This window comes from Chenopodium album, chromosome 16 (assembly GCF_948465745.1).
Source record: "Chenopodium album chromosome 16, dcCheAlbu1.1, whole genome shotgun sequence".
In the NCBI taxonomy this organism is placed as follows: domain Eukaryota; kingdom Viridiplantae; phylum Streptophyta; class Magnoliopsida; order Caryophyllales; family Amaranthaceae; genus Chenopodium; species Chenopodium album.
The window spans coordinates 48268165-48294369 of record NC_137849.1 but is presented as its reverse complement, the minus strand read 5'-3'; the positions used below and the strand labels follow the sequence as shown (position 1 = coordinate 48294369).

Here is a 26205-nt window from a genome sequence, read left to right as displayed (position 1 = left end):
ATGAAACCCCACAGGTGAACAAAATCCACATATTATTTAAGTTCCTAGTTCGAAATCATTAAAGTGGACATAAATGATTTCAATGAATGGACTAGCATGTAAGATTGATTGGATAGCTCGGTTTCATGGGCTATAGGAGCATAGTGATAAGGCTCGGTCAATCACATGGATATGCATGAATGATGCAGGATCGAACTATAGACCTACTTTGAAGTTCAAGTATAGAACTTCCGGATATATTAGTGGATTCCTTTGACATGAGTGGAACACTGATTCTATTCAATGACTGTTTTGACTGTGGTACATTCAAACGTCTTGCCGTAAATGGGGATTATAAAGGATGTTTCCCGGTCACTTCATGAATTGAGTGGGAGCTTTGGTTGCCACAAGATTGGATAGAGTCTACCTATTAAATTAGGAATGTGTCATGTTTTGGCCTCTTGAAGAGGGAGAATTCAGAAAATGCATGGCCATGCTCAAATGTGTTACATAATAACCATTTGTTTTGTAATTCTAACTCAGATTTCAAGAAATGATTTGTAGATTAATATTGACTACATAAGATGCAATCATATTATCAAATCGACACAAAATGACTTAAGGAATTTGAATATTGCGCACTTGTCTCAGACAAGTGGGAGATTGAAGGAATTATGTCTTCGATAAGTGCAATTACTAGGTATATCAAGGATCACTATTATGGAGATAATAAGTTCATTCTATTGGGGCGTCATCCTCTATTGCTAGACTATGAGAGATGATCTTTGGGCTAGTCAAATGGTCCAAAGCCCTTTAGAATGGATCCTATATTGGTCACACACAAGGGTATTGGGTTAAGCAAGTAAGAGGCCCATTAATGGGCCTCATGAGCAATTAACTAATCATGAATTGGATTGGGCTAGCATAGTTAGATTGGAATTAGGTTTTGGGCTTTTGACATGGGCTCTTATTTAGAGATGAGATCTATAAATAAGATCCATGCCTAGGGCTTGCATGAAGTAGTCATAATTCACACACTGTGAATTTTGACATCAATGCAACCAATCCCAAAACCCTAATCTTCTCTCCAACTCACGGCCCTCATCCTCCCCTCACGTCCGTACGGCCGGCCACCCCTTGGTGGCGCGTGTGGTGGTTATCGTGGTGGTTCTTGGTTAGTATGTCTCTCCTCTCCGTTGAAGGTTGATTGAAGCGTTCAGTCACGACTAACTAGCATTAGTGGAGGTCTTAACTTGTGCCCGTGGACCAAGTAGAGGAATCACGCTTGGGGTTCTTTATCTCCCTTTGTTCTTGCTCGATCGCACGTGGAATCACGCTTCAAAGGTACGATTATTTGTGCTTTATGTGTTATGCATTAGATCCTTGGATTAGGTACTATATGAATATGATTCATGTTATTTCCGCTGCGTAGTACCTATAAATCCCTACACAAACGACCCACAAGACGCCGATACATTTCGGAGTCCGCAATAGGTGGTGCCCCTGACTTTGCCAGAGTGTGGTTTTGCTCAATTGGAGTACCTGCCGGGCGTGCGTGCCCCTAATAAACCAGACTCTGCAATAATATCAAGCGTATATTTCTGTTGGCACAGAAATATGCCTTCCGGACTACGGGCAACCTCAATACCAAGAAAGTATTTCAACACACCCAAATCTTTCATATGAAAACAATCACTCAAATACGCCTTAAAATCAGAAATCACAGAAGCAGAATTGCCAGAAATCAATAAATCATCAACATACACCAGAACACTAAGATGGACATTCCCTTGATTCAGAGTAAATAGAGAATAATCAGAATATGACTGTTTAAAGCCATACCTTTTGAGTGACCCTGCAAGTTTGGCAAACCAGCAGCGAGGTGCCTGACGAAGACCATAAAGCGATTTCTGAAGACGAAAAACCATTCCTGGTTTGCTACCAAGAAACCCAGGAGGTGGCTTCATATATACCTCCTCATCAAGATCACCATGAAGAAAGGCGTTATGAACATCCATTTGATGCAATTCCCAATTTTTCGCAGCCGCAACCGCTAAGAAAGTTCGAAGTGTAACCATTTTAGCCACAGGAGCAAACGTCTCATTATAATCAATGCCCTCAACCTGATGATTGCCAAATATGACCAGACGAGCCTTTAATCGTTCAACTGTACCATCAGAATTGTACTTGATTTTATAGACCCATCTGCAACCAAGAGCCTTATTCCCCGGAGGTAATTGAGCCATCACCCAAGTCTGATTGTCTTCCAATGCTGCAATTTCTTTCTGCATTGCTTCTCTCCACCCTGCATCTTTCATAGCCTCTTTGAAATTACGAGGCTCAGTCCCTGCAATTACAGCTGCAAGAAATATACGGTGTCGCAGGGAAAAATTTTCACAATTCACATAATGTGCTATAGGATAGGGAGTACCTGAGGAGCATGGAGAAGATGAACTAGGAGGACTCGTCGCTTGTACAGTATGTGCCACATAATTTTTATGCCACCCAGGGGGGTGTCTTTCTCGATTGCCGCGCCCAAGCTCAAGAACATTTGGTTCGGCTGTTGTGGCAGCACCATTTCCCGCCACAACCAAACCGCCAGCAGACATGGAGCTGCTCTGACCCTCACTGCCAGCCGCAGCAGCAGCAGCAGCAGGGGAGACCACACCCTGGCTGCGGCTGCTGCATTCTGTCACAGGGAAGCTGCCAGCAGCAGCAGCAGCAGGGGACACCACACCCTGGCTGCGGCTGCTGCAATCTGCCACAGGGGAGCTGCGGTGTGAGCTGCCAGCAGCGTCCCCCACATCCAAGGCAGCAGCTGCCCCTCCCAACGCACCATGCATTGTGCTGTCATCATGGGCATGAGCACTCTCACTATCCTCCAACACCATCTCCAAGTCATCCAAGAAGTCAAAATCAACCCCTTGGTCATTCTCACTCAAAGATGTCAATACCACATTATTTTCGGATGCTTGAGTTAAAGAATCATCACTAGCAAAGGGAAACTCATTCTCAAAAAATTTCACATCGCGAGATACAAATATGTCACCCGTGTCAATGTCATAAAGCTTCCAACCCTTTTTCCCATGGGGATAGCCCACAAAAATACATTTTCGACTCCTAGGGGCAAACTTATCTCCCTTAGCTTTCTGATTATGTGCAAAGCAGAGAGAACCAAAGACTCGTAACTCATCAAAGCTAGGTTCTTTCCCGAATAAAATCTCATATGGTGTTTTGTTTTGCAGTAAACGAGATGGAGTACGATTGATTAAATAAACCGCCCTAAGAATACACTCACCCCAAAAACCAACAGGTAAATTCCCTTGAAACATCAAAGCACGCCCCACATTCAATATATGTTGATGTTTGCGCTCAACATGCCCATTTTGTTGAGGTGTCCCAACACAAGAAGTTTGGAAAATAATGCCATGTTCGTTAAAATAAGGAAGCATGCAATTAAATTCAGTTCCGTTGTCACTCCTTACTATTTTAACAGATTTTTCAAATTGGCGCTCAATCATAGCAAAGAAGGATAAAAAACGGAATAAACTTCTGTTTTAGAATTCAACAAATAAACCCAAACACCTCTTGAATAATCATCAACTAAAGTCAAAAAATAGTGTGCACCACAAGTGGAAGGAGTTTTATACGACCCCCACAAATCACAATGTATCAACTCAAAAAGTTGACTAGCTCTACTATCACTATTAGGAAAAACATCCCTAGACTGTTTAGCTTGAGGACACACTACGCAAGCTTTATTTAAATGTTTCTTATCAGAACTACTACCAATTGCAGGAACTAACTTGACAACTCTATCAGACGGATGCCCAAGTCTTCTATGCCACAGCTCAAAATCCGACAGTTGAGGAGCTTGCACCGCACATACTGTAGGAATCCGTCGAAAGTAATAGAGTCCATCCTTCCGTTCACTGGCTCCAATCAGGCTCCCCGAATGTTGGTCCTGTATAGCACATAAAGAATTAGTGAAACGAACAAAACAATTTGAGTCATCAATCATTTTTGACACCGATATTAAATTGCATTTTAATTGTGGAACAAAAAGAACATGCTCCAAGATTAAGTCATCGGCCAAACAAACACGGCCTTCCTTGAAAGCCACTGCCTGTTCACCATTAGGAAGACCCACGGGACAAGGTGAGATCATACACACATCCACTAAGCAAGATTCGTTCCCAGTCACATGATGAGAAGCCCCCGTATCTATAATCCAGGACGAAGACGACTCACCTTGCATTCGGTCTTTTGAATTGTCGTTTACCAAATTTAGCAGGGCCCGAACATCCTCGGGCTTGAGGTCTGCCAAGGAGACGTTGTCCTCACCTGCCTGTGAAGGTGTGGTGAGAACATTAGCGCGCACAACAGCTGGAGCAGGGGCAGCAACCTTAGACTGAGCAGCAGCAGGTTTCGAGGACTGTCGCGAGCTGCTAGCACCCCCCCTACGTTGCTTCAATTCGAACCACCATTCCGGATAACCGTGAAGGTCAAAACAACCCTCATTGTCATGACCCGATTTTTGGCAGTGGGTGCAAAACAATTTGGTTTTATCTCGGCGATTAATATTCCCTTTCCCACGCATTGATGGTACAGCAAATACGTGAGCATCCTTGGGTTTCTCCTTCTCTGCCTTCCCCTTAGCAATACCACGAGACTCCTCCTCTTGAAGGAGAGCCTGGTATGCGCGATTTAAATCAGCTGGAGGCTGCTGGGATAGCAAGTTCGTACGCACAGCAGCATACTTGCTATCATCAAGGCCAATCAAGAATTGATGAAGCACCTCTTCTTCCCTATCCTTAGCAATTTTGCCCGCAACATTGCACTCGCATTTGCCACATTCGCAACCATGAAGGGGCTTGAGTCTCGTGAGATCATCAAACAAGCCCATCAGAGTTGTGTAATAGTCAGAGATCGACACACCATCGATCTGTTTACAATCAATTATTTTCGACCGAAGCTGTTGAAGCCGAGGTCCACTAGAGATGCAATATCTCTGTTCAAGGTAATCCCAGAGGCGTTTTGCCTCATCAAAATACGGCAGAGAAGCCGCAATTTTAGGGTCCATAGACCGTAATATCCAAGAGACTAGCATTGAATTCACCGTATCCCAATCCAACAATTTCGCTTTCTCAGTAGGTTTGTGGATTGTGCCATCGACAAATCCGAATTTCCGACGAGATCGAAGGGACAAAGTGATAGCCCGTGACCAAGCCAAGTAGTTGTCTCCAATCAAGACCACGTGAGTGATCAAATTTCCCGGTTGATCATTGGCTCCAAGGTAAAACGGAGAAGAAGGGTCAAGCTTCCCGTCACCAGACATGATTGTCGATCAAACAGGTGAAGAATTTTTTTTTTTTTTTTTTTTTTTTCAGTTTTTAGGGTTTTTGGAGTGTTTTGGCTCCGATACTATGTCAAGAATGTGAATCCTTAGTTTGTGTATTACGTATAAGGGTATATTTATACAACCTAAGATCGGGCTAAAACATAAGCCCAATAGAAGCTAAATACATAAGCCTAGCTCAACAAGGTGGCAAAGTTACTTAAAGTAAAATCATATGAACTATCTCCGTTATCCTTTTTTAATTTAGGGTAAACTAAATCTTTTCTCTCACATCCTTAACTACTATTTCTAATTAACCTCCCTTTTCTTTCAGAGAAAAAAAAAAAAAACTAATAATGCAAGGATTAATCTCTAGATGTTTCCCCTCTAATCCTCATCTTGCATCCAAACTAATATTAGACAACCTCTTTATTCTTATCTATTTTCCCTTATCCCCTAAACAAACTTCATCTAGAATGTATCATGTTGTATTATTATATTGCTGTTGTAATTTTTGAGAAAAGAGAGATACGACATACTTTTTTAAGTTTTAAGTATAATATTATACCTAATATTACCTATTCTATTTACGACACAATAATTACGAAATTAAAGATTGTATATACCACAAAAAGTGAAACAAATTATACGAAATGCGAATTTGATGGCCATTTCTAGCCAAGTACGCTTGAACGTGGAATATCATAGTATAAAGGTTCCCTTGACTAATAAATACAATATCAACAAGCATTATTTAATTCAATCAGTGTATTAGTAGAAATTTATACCGTACCAAGTATTTCATGACCTCAATGTTGTGACTTGTAATATCAAAATGCACAAAATAGAGTATATTGTCATATAAAGTTGTATCAAAATAAATCTTATAGAGTTGGATAAGAGTGAGACACTAAACGTTGTACTTAATACAATGTACGGAGAATTTATTATAGTCATTAATTATTAATCATCCTTTTTTTTAGGCCAAATCATCCTTATTAAAATCAAGTCAGATTAATTCCCAATATTAAAAAATTTAAACATATCATATCAGAAAAAATCAATTCAAACCTCCAAAAATTCAGAACGTAACACATTAACGCGACATTCAAATTGAAAAGGACACAAGCCTAAATACTTGGTTGAGGAAAGAAGCGCTAGCTAATAAAGGTCCCGTTTTATCCCTTTTCCTTTCCCTTCCTCCTAACATAAAGGGAGATTGGGAGAAGAAGTTTAAAAAAAAATTAAATAAAAAAAAATAATACAGTAATTTAAAAAAATAAAAAATAAAAAATAAAAAAATCTCGTCAACTCTAATGTTATACGGAGTACAAATAATCCATTCCTACAAAAACTCTCACTCCAACCATCATTCGTCGTCTTCCTTTCCACCCTTTTCCTCTTCATTTCTTCTCCCTCCTTTTCCTCAACAAATTTCCTCCTAATTCCCAACAAAACCCTAATCATGTCCCCAATTCTCTCTCAATAATCCACAATTTCCCCCAATTAAATCCACCCCAATTTCGTTTCATCTTCTACAATGGATCATCAATCGTTAACTGGGTCAACAACCCTCTCAATTGTTTCAAAACCAAAGGTTTACCGTCTCATGAACGGTGGTTGCGCCGGCGGAGGTGGTGGTGGTCCCCCTAAATCACCGCCGTCAATCTGGTTCGAAATCCGGTTGTTCTACGTTCGTATTGCACCTTGCGCCATTGACGCCGCACCAGATTACCTCACCCTCCGACACCTCCGCGATGAGCTCGGTGTTTCCCTCGAAATCAATGGAAATCGTGTTCCTGCTTCTGAAACAGCGTCGTCTACGCTTCGAAGAGATCGTGTTGACAGAGAATCGTCCGAGGTTACATATGTTAGCACCGACAACGTTAAGGTCTCCGGCGGCGTGGAGTTCGAGGTTTGTGAGATGGATAATTTGCTACTTTGTGGGTCCTTTGGAAAGTTCGAGAATGAGTGGAGTATGGATTGTTATGCCGGCGGTTCGTCGTCGGCGTTTTTTCAGCCGAAATTAGGGATTTCGTCGCCGTCGATTGAGGTTTATGTTGCCGGAAGATGGTCGGATACGCCGGTGATATTGACGAAGATGATGAACTTTAGTCCTCGGAGAAAGTCGCCGAGGTATAGCACTTTGGATGCGATTCCGGAGGTTTCTGATGAGACTGAGAAACATCAGAAGATTGTTGCTGTTAATGGTTTGATTCACCGGAAATTACAGGTAATTCATTTAATTCATTGTTCACTTTCATATTGAATTTTGAATACATTTTTGAGATTTTTGTTTTGATTTGTTTGCTAATATTGTTTTGATTTCTATGATTTGTGTTCCTGTAAAAGATAGATATTTATTTATTTTTGAATCATACTGTGAGTGATAAATATGTATTGAGAATTTGAGATTTCATGGAAATGGAGATGCATTTTTATGTTTAATTATTGGATTACTTAGAAATGATATTTGTGTAATTATGTTAGTATTTCAATGGAAGGTTAATGATGTTATATCGGTAAGTTTTGGAATTGGAATGATTTTAAAATATTGACTGATAATTTGTGATATACCAACACTACCATTTCCACCTAGGAAGGTAGAAACACCTGTCACCTTGGCACGTAGTTAGTTGAGTTACTTATGTGGTGAGGAATTGATAAACGTAGTGGTACCATGCTCACCTTTATCGGAGTACGTGATAACGCTATTGATGAGAAGTTATTAGATGATCGAGGACCATGGTGTTATTTATGATTCCGACTAATTACAAAGGATACCAATATCACCGGTATATTTGATGATGTAAATTTATTTGATTTGGAATCATCAAGGGTGTCACTTTGCATTTGGATGGGATTATGAATGACCTGGTGGTCCTGAAACATGTTAAAATCTCTCATTCTTTGGGGAGGTGAGTTATTGTAAGAAAACTGTTAGTTGGAGCATAATTTGTTCATGAAGATGGAGATCTCATGCTTATCTTGTGAGTAGTAGGATTGGTAGGATTATGGAAACATATCTAGATTATTGATTGCTCCTTGTGTAGCTTTAAGCAAGCAATAAAGCTAAATAATTCATATGCCTGACAGTTGAAATGTCAGTGAGCTGATCTTGTGAGCTATTCTTACTGATTTCCTGTTTCTGGGCATTGAATTAGTAAATTTGAGCAACAAATTAGGGGTAACAGCATGATTAGGCTTTTGGTTTATGATTTTTTTTAATAGTGTTTTTAGGTAAAGGATCAGTTTGCTGAGTGTTAAGGTGTTTCAGTGGGGGGAAATCGACACCAGTCATCCTACCAATTATCTCTAGGTACTCGTTTGATTTCAATTATACTGTTGGTTTGATTGGTAGAGTAATTTAACAAATAGCGTGAGTAAAATTAGGGAAAGAAATTGAAAGTTGTTTTCAGAAAGTTGTTTTCATATTGTTTTATATTTTTTGGAGGACTTCAAAATAGGAAATATAGAGGATTGGCTAGGGATAAGGTTGAACTCTTGACTTCCCCACTGCTTGCTATGATGAATTTATACTAGAATTATTAGTTGTTGCCATTGTAGGTACAGTATATTCACCTTCTCACATCATTTCACTAGCATTAGTAATTGTATCCTTTTGCTTGCCAAATCTAAAGGTTCAGAACTAACCTTGTACCTAGCAAAGAAAACAATTGTTTGTTGAAGCAATCATGACTAAATGGCCCTCTCAATTCCCGTGAGCTAACAGAGCCAGTTTCCCAAGGCCTCAATTCTCACCCACTATCCAAATTTCATGGTTGAAAAACCACTACTTCCTCAAGCTGGACTGGAGGCCTGGTGTGGGGTTTGTTTTTTACTTGCCAATGTCTAGCAAAGGTATAATATTGATTTTAGACAGCTGTAGAGCTGCCTCACCTTGTCCTGTGTTGCTATTTTTTTCCTAGAAATATGTATTTGCATTTTGTGACACCTCTGTTTCACTTGTGCCAATTTGTCTATTGCTTTCCACTTGTTTGTTCATTACAAAGGTGCAAAGTAAATGGTTTTTTTTTAAATTCTTTATATAATTTGAAGCAATATTTGGTTATTGCAGATCACTGAGGCTGAAGATGAGTATGAAGCAGAGGGAAAGTTAATGCACAATTGGTATCCGGATGAGGTTTATGAAGGGGAGGATGGCCAACTCACTTGGTTCAATGCTGGAGTAAGAGTTGGTGTTGGTATTGGTCTTGGTATGTGTTTAGGAATTGGTATTGGTGTTGGATTACTTATGCGATCATATCAAACCACCACCAGGAACTTCAGGAGGAGATTCTTCTGATTTTACATGAATGCTCCCTTTATTGTCTAAGAAAGGACTCATGGGAAAAATGTAGAATTATATTGCTACTGCAGCAAGACTCCATGCCGATGGATTATAAACCCACAACACTAACGTTCGTGTTTTCTCCTCAGATGGAGGCTAGAAACTGTATAAAATTGCAGTTAATATAAGCTAATAATATCAAGCAGTCAAGACAGCCACCACATACTTTCAGAATTTCCCGTGTAGCAAAGGTATGAATTGTTTGAGTGAAATTTGGAGGTGAGTCTGTATGATACCATGAGAAAGTTAAGAAATCTGCATTTCACATCAGTTTTTAGATAGTCATTAGGGTGTTTTGCAGTATGTAACCTAAATCTGGAACCATGAGACGGTGTTAAGCATTGTCCAGGAAGGTGGTGTAAAAATTGTGTGTCTGAGTAAGCATGTTAGCTTCCTGCATATATTGTTTCATTTTGTAGAGATAAGCAATTTTGGCATGTCCGTTAAAAGAGTGTATATTCTGTTTCACAGTATTTGTTAAGGTTGTTATCTTTGTTGTTAAAACAATAATGTGAGGTGCCTCACTTTCATGAATATATTTTAGCTTGGATGTGTTCCATTTTGAATTTTCAACTCCTCCTTGTGGTGTAGATAATTTCAATAATTGGGGTTAATGGCGTTGAAAGTTTCCTTAATATGTGATGCTTGGTAGTTATTAGTTTGGAGGCAGATTTTGTAGAGAAACAAGAGGCTGGTTTCTTAGGAAAATGAGAGGTTGGTACTTGATACGATCCGGTGCACATTATAGGACAAGCATTAGATTTGGTCCCAGTATCATGTTGTTCATGATGCAATATCAATTCGGCGGGCCTTTATGTGATGATGTAAATTCAATTGGTTGGTGATGGTTATGATGGTGATTATTCAGCTTATTATAGAAGTAACATTGGATTTGACTAATTTAAGCAAGGTTAAATGAGTAAATATGCTTATTGGTTAACTAAATCCTTGTGAAACGACAAATATGGAGAATTTTCGTCCTCCATTTAATGTTGGCCGTTGCTCAAATCATATGTGAAAATAATTAATTATGTTTTGTTAGATCAGACTTTTCTTGGTTTTTCAACAACCATAATTAGAAGTGGCAGTGTCACATGAATTAGTAGTGTTAGTATGGCCTCTACTTCCAAGCCCCATGTGACATGGTATGGCACTCCTTCAAGAAAAAAGGAAAAGTGTCGACAATTGTAAGGATTTGATTTATCAAGCAAGGTGGGTAAGCCAGCAAGTGTGATTTGGCATCGACGCATCACTTATTCAAATACTAGTAAATGTTAGGATTTGATTTGATAAGGAGTATTTTTAAGTTGCGATCTGCAAACTTAACTTTGAACTCGGATTATCTCTTTAAAATAAGTTTCTTAAAATGGATAATAATTGGTGAAATATGAAGCACTTTGTATGATACATAGTACAATTGTACACTTTTAATTTTGCAAATGGATATGTTTAGTTGGATATTTATCAGACTATGCTCAAATCATAATCTTGCTCTAACCTTCTGTTCACTTGCTTTTGAACATCCAATCACTAATTGCAATATCAACAATTCAACATAATTATTTTTATCATCAACTAATAATATTATTGTAATTTTCTCATAAATTGAAATACGTGTGATAATAATGGGAATAAAATTCTATGATAATCTATTTAATCATAAACTCATTCCTTTTGGTTGTACATAAATCCAACAAGTAACCCTCTTCTTTCAATAAAACCAACAAACCATCACACAAAACACATACAAAGTTTCAAAACATAAGAAGTTAAGAACACAATATACGGTTGCAAATAAAATCAACAACCTTAACAAAACACTAGTCCATCCATTATAAAATATTAGATAGGTCGAGAAATGTTTCATCCATCTAATTGGATTATTACATGAAGTTTAACAAAGTGTTGTTTTCTTTCTTCTAATCCATAAAACTGATTTCTCTTACCACAATTCATGAGGATGACCGATTTTGTTGAACATAACAAGAGTTGTTTTAACTTATTGGAACTAATCCTAGCTTAGTTGAATCAAATATAGATCATATATCTAAACTCATGACATTTTCAACCATTAGAGCTTATATCATAAAATATATTGTTGGAATGTATCCAAATGAACTATTGAATGAATGATCAAACTTACTACTAAGGACTTGTTCTCCTCAACTTATTTTAGATACTTAATACTTATTCTTTAATAAATTCAGATTGGATCAGAAAGATTCAGATCATAACTTTTAATTATCATTTACTTATCATTAAATATCGTTAATTACGTATTAAGTTTTTTTTATAAAAATTACATATTTAAAAAGTTGATAATGAGATGAATTTAACAAGTTTCACTTTGATTATAATTACATGTGATGTAATGATGTGAAAATGGTATAAAGATGAAAGTGAAAATAGAAATTATAAACTTGCTAACCAAATTTGCCCCTAATTTATCTTGTATTTTCTCAAAGTAATATTTTAAAGAAAAAGAAAAAGAAAAAGAAAAAGAAAAAGGACGTGGGTTGAATAGAACACATCTGAAAATTGAAAAATGAAAGACCAACAAAAAAAGTGGGAGAAGAAGAAGACTTTCCGACCAGTAATTTGTACGGAGTAGTTTACTTGCGACTTTCTCCCCTTTTCAATTTCTCTCTTCTCCTCCTCCTCAATTTCCCCAATTAAAAAAAAATCATCCGACAAAGGAGAGAGAAAACACACACTCAACTGCATTTACCATTACCATTACCATTCCAGTTAACCCCATCTCAATTTTCAAAATGAACCCTTAAAAACAACCCCCATTTCACCGCCACAACAACCACCACCTCCGGCCCAGCCCGCAAAATGTCGATCAAATCAACGGGCCACCACCACAACAAGCCCACATCACCAATCCCCTTAGTCGTAACCCTAAACTGCATCGAAGACAACGCTTTAGAACAACACTCCCTCGCCGGAGTCGCCGCCTTCGAACACGTTGGCTTAAGCCGATTAGCCGACGGTAGAATCGAGTCAGCCGCCGCTGTTCTCCTCCACTCCCTCGCGTTCCTCCCACGCGCCGCCCAGCGTCGGCTTCGTCCATGGCAGCTTGTTCTCTGCCTCGGCTCATCCGACCGCGCCGTTGATTCTGCTTTAGCCGCCGATCTTGGACTACGGCTTGTCCACATCGATGTTTCGAGGTCCGAGGAGATCGCTGATACTGTTATGGCTCTTGTTCTTGGCCTTTTGCGACGGACGCATCTGTTGTCGCGGCATTCTCTGTCTTCGTCTGGGTGGTTGGGTTCTGTGCAACCGCTTTGTCGAGGGATGCGACGGTGTCGGGGGTTAGTGCTTGGGATTGTTGGGAGATCTGCGTCTGCTACGTCTTTGGCTACCAGGAGTTTGTCGTTTAAGATGAATGTGCTTTATTTTGATGTTTCCCAGGTAAGGTTGTTTCACATTTTTGTGTAATTATGTCAATTTCGGTTGAGTTTGTGGAGTTTTCTTGCATAAAGATTGGTTTTTGAGAGCGAAAGATTTGATCTTGCTTGTTGTGTGACATTGGGTTGATTTATCTATTTTTCAGGAGTTTGTTTGGTGGAATGAATGTTGTGGTTAATTTATGTAATTGATGAAGGAATTAGGTAGAATGGTTTGTTTTGGAGATGAAAAAATGATTTTGATTGTTTAATTAGTGTGACATTGTGTTTATTGCCTGGCTTCTGTTTATTGATTTGCTGATATGCCTAAAATTTAGCTTAATTATGCAGTTGGTTAGAATGTTTCTTGCAAGATGGTTCTCAAGGGGCAAGAAAAATATTATCTTCATTGGTTTGTTATTAGCTGTAGAAGACAGTATATTGTCCGAAATGATGATCAGAGGACGGTGTAGATGCGGGGAAGAGAAGTGATTCATTTGATTCAAAACCAAATTATTTGCATTTGGTTTTAGAATTAGAACTTATAAGCGTTAAGATGATTACTAGGATCACAAAAATTTGGCTTGGATACATAATTTGGGATTTTGGTGTTTGGGGGGAATGAAATGTATGGAAAGCTGGCCAGGTGAGACATAGGTTTGGTTGTATACTTGTATTCAATGCCATTTTTGGAATTTAGGTCAGGCCTTGGGTTTGACGTAACAATTTGACGTGAGGATGATAACTCAGCTTCTACTATGCCAATCTCAACTCCTCCCTCCCCCTTCCATAAAAGGATGCAATATGTATTGATATGATCATATTATGAATCTTGTGATTGTAGGTCTTTTCTTCTCTTTTTGCAATATGTGAGAGGTAAATACTAAATAGGGTACACTCTTGAAATTGATTTAGTTGGTTTGATGAATGCCGTGCTCACAGATGTGCCCTTCTGGTACAAAATGACAACCAGTAACATGAATGTGAAGGAATTTTGAGGGTCTTAAAGCTCCATTTTTTCTTATTTTTCTTACTTTTCAGCTTTGTGCTTGGAAGTTCTTTTCAATTTTTTTTTTTACTGAATAGTGTCTGATAATTTTTTCTCATTTCTTCCAGGCTCAAGTAAGCAGGTCGATTATATTCCCTCCTGCTGCCAGGAGAATGGAGACACTCAATGATTTAATGGCTGCAAGTGATGTGATCTCTCTCCATTGTGCTTTGACAGACGAGACTGTCCAGATTATTAATGCTGAATGCTTGCAGCATATCAAACATGGTAATATTAATTATTTATATGCTACAACTGTTTCTTATTTTTTTTTTATTTTATTTTTTAAGCTAGTGCTTTTTTACCCTATTTTTCTTTTTAATGCTGATAAACATTCTATTCAGGTGCATATTTGGTAAACACTGGAAGCAGTCAGCTTTTGGATGATTGTGCGGTGAAGCAGCTATTGATCGATGGAGTCCTTGCTGGCTGTGCACTGGACGGTGCTGAAGGGCCACAATGGATGGAAGCATGGGTATGTTCACTAGTATGAAAACAGAAATGCACGTGTCGCAATCTATTTGTATTCGTTTCTATCTTTCTTGGTTTTGTGCATGCATACAGGGCTTTACATTTTACAGAATATTTATTAGTATTGCATGTGCATCACAATTGTGCACTCAGCATATATGATGCTGTCGTTTACCTTATTCTGTAAAAATGAATGTGGTTATCTTCAGCATAGGCTCTAGATATCTTTGGAAGCTTATAGTCCTGCATTCATGCACAATTTTGGAAAGCTTTTGTTACAATTTGTGTCCATCTAGGTGACTCTTTGATTGCTGTTGGGGAAGTTACATATGCAGTGTCCCCACCAATCCTTGCTGCTCCCTATGGATCTTATCTGAGTGAAGGAAGAATGCATATTTGTAACTCTTAACATAATAAGTCAATTTAATCTATAACTTTTTAAAATTTTGAGACTGGAGGAGCTGTGCCAATTCGATTGTGATGCTGATAAGAAATTAGCCATGTCTAGCACTATATTCCAGTGGCTGATCCGCTGATGGGAGGAGTGTGTGCACTTTGATATTAATCTCATTAGAGTCATTACCCTTCATGTTCGGAAGTAACTAGTGTGCTTTTTTCTATTTAATTGTGTGATGTTTTGATTCAGTTAGAGTGCATTATTTGTTTTAACATGACCATGTCCTCTGATATAGTTGGCACATGATGTTTCAGGTCAGGGAGATGCCTAATGTGTTGGTACTACCACGAAGTGCAGATTACAGCGAAGAAGTATGGTTGGAGATAAGAGAAAAGGCCATTTCTATATTGCAAACTTACTTCCTTGATGGTGTTGTTCCAGGCAGTGCTGTCTCTGATGACGAGGACGAGGAAAGCGAAATAACCTTTGAGAATGAGCAATCTGATAAACATGACAGAGAAAGACTGTCGCAGAGTCCAGTTCTTGAGCGTCTGAACATTGATAACTTAGCGACGCCAGAAAGTTCCCATAGGAAATCTTCATCTGCTCAATTAGATTCTCCTAGCCAGCCCCAGGTTTCAGGTTTGTCTCCAAATAATTCTGCGCAATCTGAAACGAAGCGTAGTAGATCAAGCAAAAAGGCTAAAAAGAGACATGCTCGCCAAAAGTCCCAACATAAAATTGAGGACATCGTAGAAAAAGAGAGTACTTCACAGCAGGAAGATGATGCTGCTATGAGCGGTACTGAGCAGGTTCAAAGCTATGGTTCTAGGTGTGCTTCACCAGAAGACTCTAGGAGTAGGAAAACATCGATAGAATTGGTGCAAGAATCATCATTGGACTTGTTTCAGAAATCAGGCAAGAGCACTAGTCGGAAATCTGCAGAGCTACTTAAAGATGGTTGTGTTATAGCCTTACATGCAAGGGAACGCTCTGGGCTGCATGTCTCAAGACAAAGGGTAAAGGGAGGTGGTTGGTTCCTGGATACAATGCATAGTGTTACCAAAAGAGATCCTGCAGCGCAGTTTCTTGTTGTTTTTGGAAGCAAGGTAAGTTCATGCAGTTTTCTTCGTGTGTTGTACATTGTTGGATTAATTGACGCTGAAAAGTTTATCCACTTTTTTTTTTCCTTGTCTGCTGATATTGTATGTTGCAATTTCCAGGATACAATTGGATTGCGATCGCTTGCAGCTGGTGGGAAATTGTTGCAGGTATGTTATTATTTCTAAGAGATGTATTAGGTTCTGGCTCACATTGCTATGTTTTTGAGTTTTTAATTCCATTGTTCTGTCTATTGCATAAGAATTGTCAGATTTATGCTAGTTTATCTGTTATTATGAGATGGATTAGAGAGGGGGAAGAAAATGGTGACTACCAGTAACATTTTTTAAATTCTGTGAATATACTACGGATTTCTAATTTAGTTTGCTTTAAGAGTTTCATGGAACTAGGTAGTAGATGTCAATGTCACATTATAGTACTTGTTAGTTGAAAGTTCATTGGGGTGAAACTAACAAGATCCCACACAACTATATACTATTTTAAACTACTCCGTATAAACCATCAAATCTAGTTAAAGTGGAGTAAACGATTAGTGCATTAAGTCAAAGTGTTGCAAGTAAAAGAAATTGAAGGAAGTATTTCTTTTGTTTATAGATTTGGTCTTCCTTTGACCCCTTGATTGTTTGACTTTACCCTTTTCACATCCAAATGTCCAAATGGTGTATCAGATCATTAGACAAATCTATATTTTACTGTGTTATCTGATGAATTGGAATTCATAATATCATATTATCATTCACTGCTCTTTTGTATAATAAGTGTTTGATTAATGTTCATTGCTTTTCTATGCGAGCTGTAGCTCATCAAGTTCTTTTGATGATGCAGATAAATAGAAAGATGGAATTTGTATTTGCCAGCCACAGCTTTGATGTATGGGAGAGTTGGTCATTAGAAGGTCCTTTGGAGGAGTGTAGATTGGTTAATTGTAGAAATACACAGGTAACTTTTTTATGAACTTCATATATCGGTTATATACTAAGGTCTCATCGAGATTTACATGTTCTTCGTTTTTGTTTTCCTATCAGTTACAATGTTGTTTCCCAAAGGTCTAGGCCTCTAGGGTTTGAATCTTGCCAAATGAGGGTACTCCCCTTATTCCCAAGTCTAGCTCGCAAATATTGGACAAAAAAACCTTTAAAGTTGAGGTCTGGTCAAAGTCCTCCATACCGTAAAAAAAAAATAGTTGCATGTGTTAGAGGAGGTCTAGAACTTGTAGAGAGTCTGGTGCCTGTGCTTTTGCAGATTGCAAGGCTTATTGCTTAATTACACAGGGCACAGAAGAACTGAAACATTGGCATTTTGCGATGTAAAGTTCTAGTTTTGTTTTGTAAACTCTAAATCGTAGGGCCCAATCTTGAGACTTTTTACATTTTGTTTAAAAAGTTTGTCACTTCAATTTTATCTTTTGGTGTTTGCAGGGTGTTCTTGATGTGCGAATTGAAGTTTTGGCTTCTGTAGGAGAAGATGGAGTGTTGCGTTGGCTAGATTAGGTTCGCAGAGCTGATGAAATGTTGGTTGTCAAATTACTCGTATTAGATTGCTTATAATTCAACACGGCTTGTAACTTTGTATATCTTTCAGTACTATGTACCTCATCAGCATTTAGTGTGTTATTCTGTTAGAAGTGTTAGTATTCCTTGGAGATTATTTCGAGTTTATGTTGAACGTTCATTCTGATCAGCAAACCATCAAATTGAATTGATCCAATTTTGTATTGGAAAAGAGAAGAAATTTTTCGTGTATCTAATGGCCAATTCGCCTAATGAGCCATTTTGTCATGTGTCACCTCCTTTTACTACGTGATGTTGTGCATGTCATAGAAACAAGTTAGCTCTTTGCTTTTTACACGAATTTCCTTTACAAGCATAATTTTTTATGGCTTAATTCTTGAACGGTGATGACAAAGTGTTTCTTCATATGATTGCAAAGAAGATTCCATTCGACCTTATATGCTTCTAGTATCAAACTTGAGCTCGACTAAGCCAGCAAAGAGGCTCGGCTCATATTCACTCACCGAGTCACCGCTACACTCATATTAGAGGTGTTAATTCGGATGTTCGGATTGAGTTTGATGAGGTCGGGTTGGATCGTGTCAATTTTTAAAGTTGAGTCATACAAAATTATTGTGTCCTCCGGGTCGAAGTCTTAATCGGATATTTTTCGAGTTTGTTTTGGATCGGGTTGAGTGTGGCTTTAACAACTCTACTCATGATTCCAGACACTAAGCACACCGTCACCGTGTGATAACGCGTCTACAATCGCCATATGGTTCACCCGGATACACAATACGAGCTCTCCCATGAATCTAACCCGGATTTATTTTTCTACCACTCCATCATCCAATAATAAAACATGAAAACAAAAAAAGGGCCGTGCAAATGTGCAATCACAACAGTCAGCTAAACAGTCGACAACACATCCCTTAATCTTTACAGCAGCCACCCCACACTATGGCACGTTGCTGTAGTATTCAATACCAATTCCCCACCACCACACACGTCTAAATGACTATTCTACCCTCCAAATTCCACCACACACTAAATGTCAATCATTTCTTTTTTTCTTTTATTTTTCAAAAAATACAAAAATAGAAGGCGGTTATAAGATCATCCGGTGACCCATCTTTCCATATATAAACCACAAGAACCTCTTCACTTTGCCATTTTCCAGAAAATTCACCAACTTCTTCGAACTCACAATCCGATTTCAATTTTAATCAATCAATTAATCATTTATAAATTCAATCGAATTTTTAAATTGATTGAATTTTCATTTTGAAGATTTTATAATGGTGTCGGTAAATCCAAACCCTACGCAATCGCAAGGTTTTAACCTAGAATTTACGAATTCCGGTATGCCTCTTCCCGGAGTCAACCCTATTCCGCCGGTAAATTCGCCGGTTTACGGCGGTTCTGCTGTTCCGATGACGGAGGATCACTCTAAGAAAGTGAGGAAGCCATATACGATTACTAAGTCTAGAGAGAGCTGGACTGAACAAGAGCACGATAAGTTTCTAGAAGCTCTTCAATTGTAAGTTTACTTACTAACTCAATTTCCTTTTTGTTCGTCAATTAGGTTTTTGATTGTGTTTAATTGTTAATATTGATTGAATTATTGGTAGTTTGGTTATGGTTGTACTCTAAATTTTTTAATTTCATGATGAATTGTGTTGATCAGTGAATATATTTTCAGTTTCTATCGGCTTTGTGGATTAATTGATTGTAATTGCTATCATTTTTACAAGAAAATTTGATTTTTGTCATTGTAATTATGTTAGGGATTTGTATTGGATTTGGTGATCATCTTGCTGTTTCTATTTCATTTAGGCATGATTAATGTATTTCTTTAATCATCAATATTTTTAATTGTGTCGAAGTAAAATATTGAAACAAAAGTTGATATTTAGAAAGTATTCATTGAAACAATTAAATAAAATTTCACATGACTGTTTTTTTCTTAAATAAATCATTAGAGTAAGTTAAAGAAAGGAGTTTATGTGAATAGTGTGAAGAGTTAATTACGTCATCTAGTGTGAATAGAGGAAGTATGTTGGCAGGAAAGAAAAGAGAAATGAACTTTGGACAGTTATAACATGATTTAGTACTAATAAATTTTTAATATTTGAGAGCTTGAGAGATGTGGTTTGTGTTTTGAAAAGCTGGTGATTCAATAGTATTGTGAAGAGCTACTTGATATAATAACGTAGAAAGTTATGTAAACTTAACGGGTGTAGTTGATTACAACATGAATCCCTTGATTAATTAGAGGTGGTAGAATATGGATATAAATGTGGATAGTGGTGAACTTTGTCATTGTTGAAGGGTTATTAGAATGAAAGGATAATATTTAATAGAGGGTCCTTGATGGATACGTCTATAGGAAAGATTTTGTTAGTATAGGGGTGTTCGCAGTAAGATTTTGGACGCAGTAACTTTAAGCAAATTGGAAAATTGTGGTTTGTCGTATCAATGTGGGCTGTGGTGTACTGGTGTGGGTGTGGCAAGTGCTTTTTTTTTTTCTTCTTGTAATTTATTTGTAAGCTAGATGGGTGTTTGTGATAGGTTTGAGCGAATGTGTCCTAATTTATTAATACTTCCTTTTCTCCCAATTTATGCCACAGATTTGATCGTGATTGGAAGAAAATTGAAGCTTTTATTGGTTCCAAGACAGTAATTCAGGTACATATTGGAGATCTTCTACTTTCCAGATTTTTCATAAAGTGGGGCTGTCAGAATCATATACCTTGTGTTGTTTGACATCTAAATTCTGTACATTTGTGTCGTACGCAGTTTATGGCCAGTTTAGCTCTTGTTTTATTTATTTATATTTTTTTATTTAAATGCTGCCATAACCATGTGCTCAATACGGTGGTGGTTATAGTTTGTTTTGTTCTTTTTAAAGCACTTGGGATTAAAAGGGCATCTGGAGATTGGTAGTTGTTTGTATTTTGTTCTATAGTTTCATTATCTGATAATTCATGGTCCGAAATTTACATCCTCTTACATCCATTACCCCTCATGCTTGATGATTTGGCTATTATGGACTATTGATGGTCAATTATTATGTTTTTTCGTTGTGATGCAAATTGGGAACGTCCTGCTCATGGACTCTATTTCTTCATTGTTTATGACTCTGATGATTAAGTAATAACTTGTTAGATTTTGGAGTTGACAAGCAATAACATTGCTGCTCATTGGAGTAGCTTGGATTGAATTGTCTATGATGTTGGTGAGCCAGTATTACTCTAGCTAATGAGCTTATTCTTGGCTCTCTGTTGCTGATGTATGCTGTTGGTCATGAATTCATGATTCTTGCAGATTCGTAGCCATGCTCAGAAGTACTTTCTAAAGCTTCAGAAGAGTGGGTCTAATGAACGTGTGCCGCCTCCACGACCAAAGAGGAAAGCAGCCCATCCATACCCGCAAAAGGCTTCTAAGACTGGTTAGAATGCTAGATTCCCATGTGCCATGTCTGCTTCACTGGTGACCTTTTCTGAGAATTAGTAATTCTTACAAACCTGAATGTTTTGTTTGCAGCTCCAACGATTAATCAATCTATGGGACAGTATCAGAATTCTCCTGTTGGTGTTTTGGAACCTGGGTATGTTTACCACCATGACCCATCATCAGTCCTCACCAATCAAAGTGGCAGTGCTCCAGCATCGTCCTGGACTTTTGGGTCTGTGCCAGTTGTCAATACAGCAAACTTGAGAAGAGGTAGATTTCTTAAACAAATCCCCTTAAAAGGACTAATCTTTTATGTCGTATCTATATTCTACATTTTGGCATTTTGAATAATTATTCCACTTTCTTGAAACCCATTTCTTACTTTTATGAATTTTGACTGTTATTCATTTATCTTAAATGTGAAATGAGTTTTATATGGATCTGTACCATCTTTGGATGCTAATGATCTTTGAGATTATAAGTCTCTGATTCTATATAGAGTGAACTTCTTGTATAAGATAGGTTCTTCAAGAAGGTAGAGATTAACAAAGCAGAATATTATAGATCAATGCGCCTGGAGTTTTCTTCTAGCTGGTTCATAGTAGTAATTTTGTTTGGGGTAATGAACTGATTTTTTGGCTTAACATATCTGGTTTATTGCAAGTAACTAAACATTAAAGCTTGGATTTTGATTGATAATGGTGAAACGGTTACAAAAGATAGGTTAATAGCTTATGGCTATTACTCTCAATAGTGAGTTGAGGTCACAACTCTCCAAGAGTGACTTGAGGTCACAACTCTCAACAAGTTTCATCTAATTTTTGCCTGCCTTATTCTTTCCCTTCCCTCTCTATTTATATACTAAGGGACTATTAACCTAGCAAATTAATATTACTAAAATACCCATATTACCCCCTTAAGTTAGTCTATTACAGGGTGTGGGGGAAGATGAAAACGAGGGTAAAATACAAAAAATAATTATAGGAATTGTACAACTTCAGTTTGCTATCTTAGAAAACATGTATTAAGCAACACAAAAAGGTTGTGACTGGAATTTATCAAGAAGTGGACATAATTTAGCAAGAATTGAGGACAGTGATGTATTGTGTATCATAAAAAGCTGGCCTGTGTTCTTAAGAATGATGAAAAGTTAATAATCTGTTGGAAAAATTACCTGAAAGAATCCAGACTTGAAACTAATCTGGCATGTCTGTCATGCAGATGATGCAGCATTAGCAATGCCCTCAATGACTCCCACAGGTTGCTGCAGCAGCAGCAATGAGAGCGGAAGTACTTGGCCAACAGCTGGAGCTACGGATCAGACAACTCAGGGAAAGCGTATCAAAGGTATTGTTTCTTGCCATAGTGATTTATGTAGATTTGCCAAATCTGGCCAATTCTCATGACAACATAGTGGGTGTTTGGGTTATTTCCCTTTATTTATTTTTGTATGGTGCTTCAATTTTGTGTTCCTGGATGTATAGCAATTGTATGATGAAGGATATATCATATACATGTGTTGGGTTCGACCTGGAGTGCTGGCTTGAATTAACTGTTTACTTGTAACATTATTCTCTTTTGGAGTGTGTGCATTTGTTGACATCTTGGGAACTATCATTCTCTTTACCTTTATTCATGGTTTTTCATCAACCATTCTTTTCTTGTGCTAGCTACTTCTTTTCACCTTCAAGTCCTTGTACAGTTGTATATACATCATCTTAGAAAACCCGATTAATTTTTTAAATAGTTGATACTTGATAGTGTCTAAAGCTTCAATTGTTATCCTTAGCTCCTTACTCTTCATTAAATATTGATTATTGTCCATAGCAATTAAACTGTTACCTTTCTTTTTGCCTTTTGTTCCTATTACTTGACATTAGTTATAATGTTTTAATTTAATCTGGGTACATTGACATTTCAGTTGACATACATTTAGTTACGTCTCTGTGTAGCTGTCTTGTGAATTTTATTTTATTTTCCCAGGTCAGATTGGTTGTTTTGGAAGCCTTTTCTTCACTAGAGATTAGTGTCTCCTTTGCAGCTTTGCTATAGTCTTTAATTTTCTCATTTTAATTACAAATAGAATAAAATATTTATTTACCTGCTTCCTTTTTTGTGTTAATTTTCATTGGTTTAATGTAATGTTTACCTTCTTTCATAGTCCTATGATCTGGGTGGAAAAATCATCTAAAAAAACAAAAGGAATAGCAAGAAAGGGGAGGATTTAATAGTAGTTAAAATTTCATATATTGTGTCGTAATATAGTATGTGGAGAAAAAAAGAGCAAAAGGGGCAGGTTGAATAAGAGGTAGTAAGAACAATATGTATTGTCATAAAGTTTCATTTGATAGCTTCCTTATCTGATGTTGCTTTGCATTTTCTTGTTTTTCTTTATATATCCTGAATTTATATGTGGGTTTCATTAACATGCACCTGATATTCTCTGCATGATCCCTTTTGTTTTTCAATAATACCCTGAGTATGGTAAACCATGATGTTTACAATTTTAGGATTCTATCTGCCTACTGTATAAATTATGCATTGGCCAGAATATATGCTAACATTTATTTCTGTTCCACTTGAAGCAGTTGTACCAGACTTTGCTCAGGTTTACAGTTTTATTGGAAGTGTCTTTGATCCCAATGCTCGTGATCACCTGCAGAGGTTAAAGACAATGGACCCAATTAATGTTGAAACAGTATGTTTCCTTTTCTCTTATTATTTGGGAAAATAGGAATATATACTACAGAGTAATTATAATGTCCCTGAGTGGTTTGAATTCTTTTGAGTTCTTTTCTTGCTGCTTGATCTTGAAGCATCTGATATGTATGTGATTGATTTTTGATTGACATGATAGTTTCAGCATTTTCTGAGAAGTTTCTCTTATGTTTATGAACAGCACTATTTTTAAATATCTAATGATGTGTCTTTTGATATCTTACCAGGTATTGCTGTTGATGAGAAATCTTTCAGTCAATTTGCTTAGCCCTGAATTTGAGGAATATGTAAGTGCACTTTGTTTTTAGACATTAGTTACTTCTTAAATTTTATTTTATTTTATTTAGTGTTGATGTTGTGTTTTTCATTGTGGCAGCGGAAGTTATTTTCATCATATGATGCGGAGTCTGGTAAAACTAGGTCATGTAGTCATCTCTTGCCAGCTCAAGATAACTCCAAGACTGTAATTCCTGCTGTTTACTAATCAAGAAGGTATCAGTCGGGTATCAGATTTGTTTACTCTCTTTTTCATTTCCCCTTCATGATATGACCGCGTATACGATATTTCCAGTGGAAGTTAGCAGTACACAAGTTTGGATGATCCTAAACAACCAGATGTTCCATGTAGTTGTATTTGTGTAATGTGCATGCTCTCTGCGAGTTTGGTTAGCAGAGTCGAATCTTGGGAGGGAACAAAGTGGTGTACCTCCTCGCTCCTCATACCTTGTTGTGCCTGGGTTTTGTACTGGAGTTCTACTGCAGCCAACAAATAGGTTGCTTGAGACATTAGTCTAGGTTTGTAATATAAAGTCTTTTTCTTATGAGGTTTGAAAGTGTCTCTGTATAGTGTCCTGAGATCCTCTACTGAGGTTTTTGTAATATCTACTAGTCAGAGAGTGCTGCTGCTGCTGTTGGGAATGTTAAAACTTTTTTCAACGTAGCTGCAAATGAGAATCCTTTGTACATATTGAATCATGAGAATCCTTTGTGCATATTGAATCTGAGAACGTTTTGTATATAGAAGAAGGTCCGGAACTGGTTTGACTTGACCGTTGATGTTATAATAGAGTTTTCCGTCAGTTTCCCAACCATGCATTCTCATTTGATAGAAAATTTGGTAAACAAATAAAAAACTATCGATATTGAATGAAGTTTCTGCTAATCCATAGAATAAAGTTTTTTTTGACCTTTACAAAGCAGCAATTCATAAGCTCCTGTGCTGCAACTCTGAGTGTGGCTTTACTGTGGTTGCATTTTCAACTTGGTATTTGGCGTGACTTCTTTGTTAGCAGCAAAATTTCTTGAAGCTAAGAGCGAAGTCATTGATTGCTCCAAAAAATTTCAACTTTTGCTTCTCAAACTCACTCTTTATTGGCTAGGCCCATAAGACCATCATTGTAAGATCTTGCCTATCCATTCTTGTCGTCTTTGATGAAACAAAATGGTCAACTATAATGTTCCACTATAAATATCCAATTATATTACTACGTAGATAAGGCAAAAGATACATTTGAACAATAAATTTTTAGATAAATAATTTTTGATTAGATTGTGACACATTTTAGAAATTAGAATTTTTTTTAAAATGTTCGAGGATGATTGATTCAGGGTATGTTCTCTTCACCTTATTTTCAGATAAGTTCAGTTCAAGTTTAATAAGTTCTGATAAGGGTTACTCAAGTACAAATTACAACTAAAATAAGTTTTAATAAGGTCTAATAAGTTAAAATAAGTTTAGATTAGTTAAGATAAGTTCAGATAAGTGAAAATCAGGTGAATAGAACACACCCTAACTTCTTTAGCCCAGCTTCAACGGTCTACAAGTGTAAGTAAAATTTATTATTCAAAAATTACTTTTTTCTCATATTATCTTTACTTCTAATTTAACTAAATAAAATGAAACAGAAAAACTTATTTCTTGATGTGGCTGGAATGCTAAAAAATTGCTTAACACCGCTCACAAAGTATTGATTCTATTTAGACGAGGGAAAAAAATTGTTAAGTAACTTACATTTATTTCCTCAGTTTAATGAGTTTAATCTTGTGATGACAGTTCCTACTTGAAACAAAATATTAGATTACGCCGTTTGCAATTAATATAGCTACATTTTACTACTAAAACAAAAACAAATCGATATCAAGGAAATGCAAATACAAATGATTTCGAAATTTAGAACTTAATGAGTTGATACACTTTACATATAACAAAAAATTCAATGTAAAATACAAAAATAACTACAAAACGCAATCTTAAATACATTATCCTCGTGCTCATCCCTCAAATCTCACATAGCCACATGGAATAGTACAAAAGTTTAGGATTTGGATTAATGCAAGAAAACTTACAAGGATTTGCTAATCACAGCCAATCAAAAGACTTGTCCAATTGAGAATTAGAGACCTTGGCAAAATGATAGAATCATTTTCATTAAAAGTTTGAAAC

At 37.1% G+C, this 26205-nt stretch overlaps 2 protein-coding genes across 2 annotated transcripts; both read left to right on the top strand.

Annotated features, from left to right (window-relative positions):
* The first annotated feature begins 6518 nt into the window (after window positions 1-6518).
* Window positions 6519-17840, top strand: LOC145586822 (C-terminal binding protein AN-like). The gene is made up of 9 exons (XM_081643759.1): window positions 6519-7550; window positions 9396-9613; window positions 12482-13085; window positions 14177-14336; window positions 14453-14583; window positions 15291-16085; window positions 16200-16247; window positions 16924-17037; window positions 17517-17840. The coding sequence occupies exons 1-9, from the start codon at window positions 6858-6860 to the stop codon at window positions 17586-17588; spliced, it is 2835 nt and encodes a 944-aa protein (XP_081499885.1). The 5' UTR covers window positions 6519-6857; the 3' UTR covers window positions 17589-17840.
* An 883-nt stretch (window positions 17841-18723) lies between these two features.
* Window positions 18724-24811, top strand: LOC145586821 (protein REVEILLE 5-like). Its single transcript, XM_081643758.1, has 9 exons — window positions 18724-19128; window positions 20219-20276; window positions 20916-21039; window positions 21135-21314; window positions 22266-22391; window positions 23633-23742; window positions 23990-24049; window positions 24139-24254; window positions 24334-24811. The coding sequence occupies exons 1-8, from the start codon at window positions 18887-18889 to the stop codon at window positions 24244-24246; spliced, it is 1008 nt and encodes a 335-aa protein (XP_081499884.1). The 5' UTR covers window positions 18724-18886; the 3' UTR covers window positions 24247-24254; window positions 24334-24811.
* The last annotated feature ends 1394 nt before the right edge of the window (window positions 24812-26205 follow it).

What these genes read in the sequence shown, in the direction of transcription:
- LOC145586822 (XM_081643759.1), top strand. Translation starts at nt 6,858, where the DNA reads ATGGATCATCAATCGTTAACTGGGTCAACAACCCTCTCAATTGTTTCA. An exon ending in ACCAGGAACTTCAGGAGGAG is followed by an intron (nt 9,614 to 12,481) that starts ATTCTTCTGATT and finishes CGCCACAACAAC; the next exon opens with CACCACCTCCGGCCCAGCCC. An exon ending in CTTGCAGCATATCAAACATG is followed by an intron (nt 14,337 to 14,452) that starts GTAATATTAATT and finishes CATTCTATTCAG; the next exon opens with GTGCATATTTGGTAAACACT.
- LOC145586821 (XM_081643758.1), top strand. Translation starts at nt 18,887, where the DNA reads ATGGTGTCGGTAAATCCAAACCCTACGCAATCGCAAGGTTTTAACCTA. An exon ending in GCAAAAGGCTTCTAAGACTG is followed by an intron (nt 21,040 to 21,134) that starts GTTAGAATGCTA and finishes TTTTGTTTGCAG; the next exon opens with CTCCAACGATTAATCAATCT. An exon ending in TCAGGGAAAGCGTATCAAAG is followed by an intron (nt 22,392 to 23,632) that starts GTATTGTTTCTT and finishes CACTTGAAGCAG; the next exon opens with TTGTACCAGACTTTGCTCAG.